Source organism: Halichoerus grypus, chromosome 5, assembly GCF_964656455.1.
Source record: "Halichoerus grypus chromosome 5, mHalGry1.hap1.1, whole genome shotgun sequence".
NCBI lineage: Eukaryota > Metazoa > Chordata > Mammalia > Carnivora > Phocidae > Halichoerus > Halichoerus grypus.
Genome location: NC_135716.1, coordinates 137,197,036 through 137,199,592, shown reverse-complemented (window position 1 = coordinate 137,199,592; position 2,557 = coordinate 137,197,036). Strand labels below are relative to the sequence as shown.

General features: G+C 41.7%; 1 protein-coding gene across 1 annotated transcript; it reads left to right on the top strand.

Moving 5' to 3' along the window:
* The first annotated feature begins 874 nt into the window (after positions 1–874).
* On the top strand, positions 875–2,173 carry LOC118535126 (V-type proton ATPase subunit E 1). Its single transcript, XM_078073019.1, has one exon. The coding sequence runs from the start codon at positions 949–951 to the stop codon at positions 1,627–1,629; it is 681 nt and encodes a 226-aa protein (XP_077929145.1). The 5' UTR covers positions 875–948; the 3' UTR covers positions 1,630–2,173.
* The last annotated feature ends 384 nt before the right edge of the window (positions 2,174–2,557 follow it).

The following is a 2,557-nucleotide window of genomic DNA, read 5'->3' as shown; positions in this document are numbered from 1 at the left end:
TCACTGGAAGAATGCAAGAGAGAGGAAGATGGGGGAAAGGAAGATGAAAAAAAGTGGCACGTGCTCACTAAGCAAAGACTATTGGTTAATTGGAATCATTCATTCATTCATCCATTCATTCAAAATACATTGAAGCCTACCATGCTGTTATGGGCTGAGTGTTTGTGTCCTCCTAAAATTCATATGTTGAAGCCTTAACCTCTGTGTGGCTTTAGAGTAAGGGAGTAATTAAGGTTAAATGAGATTATAAGGGTGGGCCCCTGATCTGATAGGATTAATATCCTTTTAAGAAGAGACACCAGAGTTCTCTCTCTCTCTCTCTCTCTCCATGCACAGGCATCAAGGAAAGACCATGTGAGAAGACAACTCTCTGCAAACCAGGAAGAGAGCTCTCACCAGAAACTGACCATGTTAGCACCTTGATCTTAGACTTCTAGCTTCTAGAACCGTGAGAAAATTAATTTCTGTCATTTAAGTAATTCAGCCTATGATATTTTATTATTACAGCCCAAGTAAACTAATGTACATGCTCCCAGCACTGTACCAGGCAAGAAGAATCAAAGATAAATAAGACCACTCACTGCCCTCAAAAGCTCAGGGCTATGTAGGAGAGATTGACCAATAGACAAACAATGGCCAAAGTAAATATTCTAGTGGATTACATGATCACCTGCTTGAAATCAGCATGATTTATTTTCTTAAGTGAACAACAATTCTATCTGCTCTTCAACACATTTGCGTATAATTGAAGGATTCATAAATACATTAATAGTATTTACCAATACTTCAATTTCTTCTCATTCTAGGCAAATTCCCCACTCCCAAGAAGTTAACTGGGTCTATGTGATTTGCTTTAAAAAATGAATTGTGGTCTTTTCCCTTCCTTCCACCGCCCCCTTCCAGCCTAAGCTAGAGCCAGTGGGCCTCCGGCCTAGCAGAGCTTTCGCCATGGCGCTCAGCGATGCTGACGTGCAAAAGCAGATTAAGCATATGATGGCTTTTATTGAACAAGAAGCTAATGAGAAAGCAGAGGAAATAGATGCAAAGGCAGAGGAAGAGTTCAACATTGAGAAAGGTCGTCTTGTGCAAACCCAAAGACTGAAGATTATGGAATACTACGAGAAGAAAGAAAAGCAGATTGAGCAGCAGAAGAAAATTCAGATGTCTAATTTGATGAATCAAGCAAGGCTCAAAGTCCTCAGAGCAAGAGATGACCTTATTACAGACCTACTAAATGAAGCAAAACAGAGACTCAGCAAAGTGGTAAAAGATACAACCAGGTACCAGGTGCTGCTGGATGGACTGGTCCTTCAGGGTTTGTACCAATTGTTAGAGCCCCGAATGATTGTTCGTTGCAGGAAGCAGGATTTCCCTCTGGTAAAGGCTGCAGTGCAAAAAGCGATTCCTATGTACAAAATTGCCACCAAAAAAGATGTTGATGTCCAAATTGATCAGGAGGCCTACCTGCCTGAGGAAATAGCTGGTGGAGTTGAGATCTATAATGGGGATCGTAAAATAAAAGTTTCCAATACCCTAGAAAGCCGGCTGGATCTCATAGCCCAGCAGATGATGCCAGAAGTACGGGGAGCCTTATTTGGTGCAAATGCCAATAGGAAGTTTTTGGACTAAACCTTTGGGCGAGGTGGAGTTCATCCATTGCTCTCCTGTCAGGCGGAAGTTTCTGATATTTGAAGAAACAAGATATCTGTGTGGCTTCCTCTTCGCTCTTCTAATATTCTGTATTTATCAGTGGATCCTCTTTGTAGCTAATGCCCTTGGCCTAATTGTTAACATGAGAGAAAGTTTCACTTACTATGATCAGGAAACCTTCTTAGCTTATCTGAAAGTAGCACAACTTTCATTTGCGTCTGTAGCATGAAGGTGAGGGTATCAGATGGTGGTTACTGGAGCTTCCCTGAGTCTCTGCTCTTCCTCTCGTCTTCTGCTGTCAGTTCTCGAGTCTAGAGGGTGATGTGTATGATGTTCTCTGACATTCAGTCTCTGCTCTTTAGGCTTCAGATGCATGGGGGGCATGCATTCCTGCCAGCACTAGTAGCTTCACTGTTCACCTGTTTGGGCCTAGAAGCGTTTCTCATCTGTAAATGTGATTTAGAATCTAAGCCATGAATTGGTCTTATTTATTAAAACAAAAGGTTTACATGGAAAAAAAAAATGAATTGTGATCAAAAGTGACAGGTATCATTTACAGGCAGAACCTTTAAGACCAGTGAGTGACTGGCCAAGTTTCCTTCTCCTGCATAGAGAGCTACCATCAACATCCCAGGTGTGGGAGGCTCTCTCGGCCCACATTTCCATGTGAGACTAGCAGGAGCAGAAGACCTATGAAGAGCTGGCAGTGTGAGTAAGAAATAAACTTTTATTGTTTTAAGCCACTGACACTTGAGGTTTATTTGTTACTATAGTACAATCTAGCCTAGTATGACTAATATAAGAAAGAAGAGGTTACTCCCATTCTGACCTTGGTAGACATTCTGGAATATTGGTTTTGCCACTTGCAGCCCTAAGAGTGACATACTGTAAAGGGGTCAAGAGACTG

Excerpts from the sequence above, each read along its gene's own strand:
- LOC118535126 (XM_078073019.1), top strand. The coding sequence starts at position 949 with ATGGCGCTCAGCGATGCTGACGTGCAAAAGCAGATTAAGCATATGATG.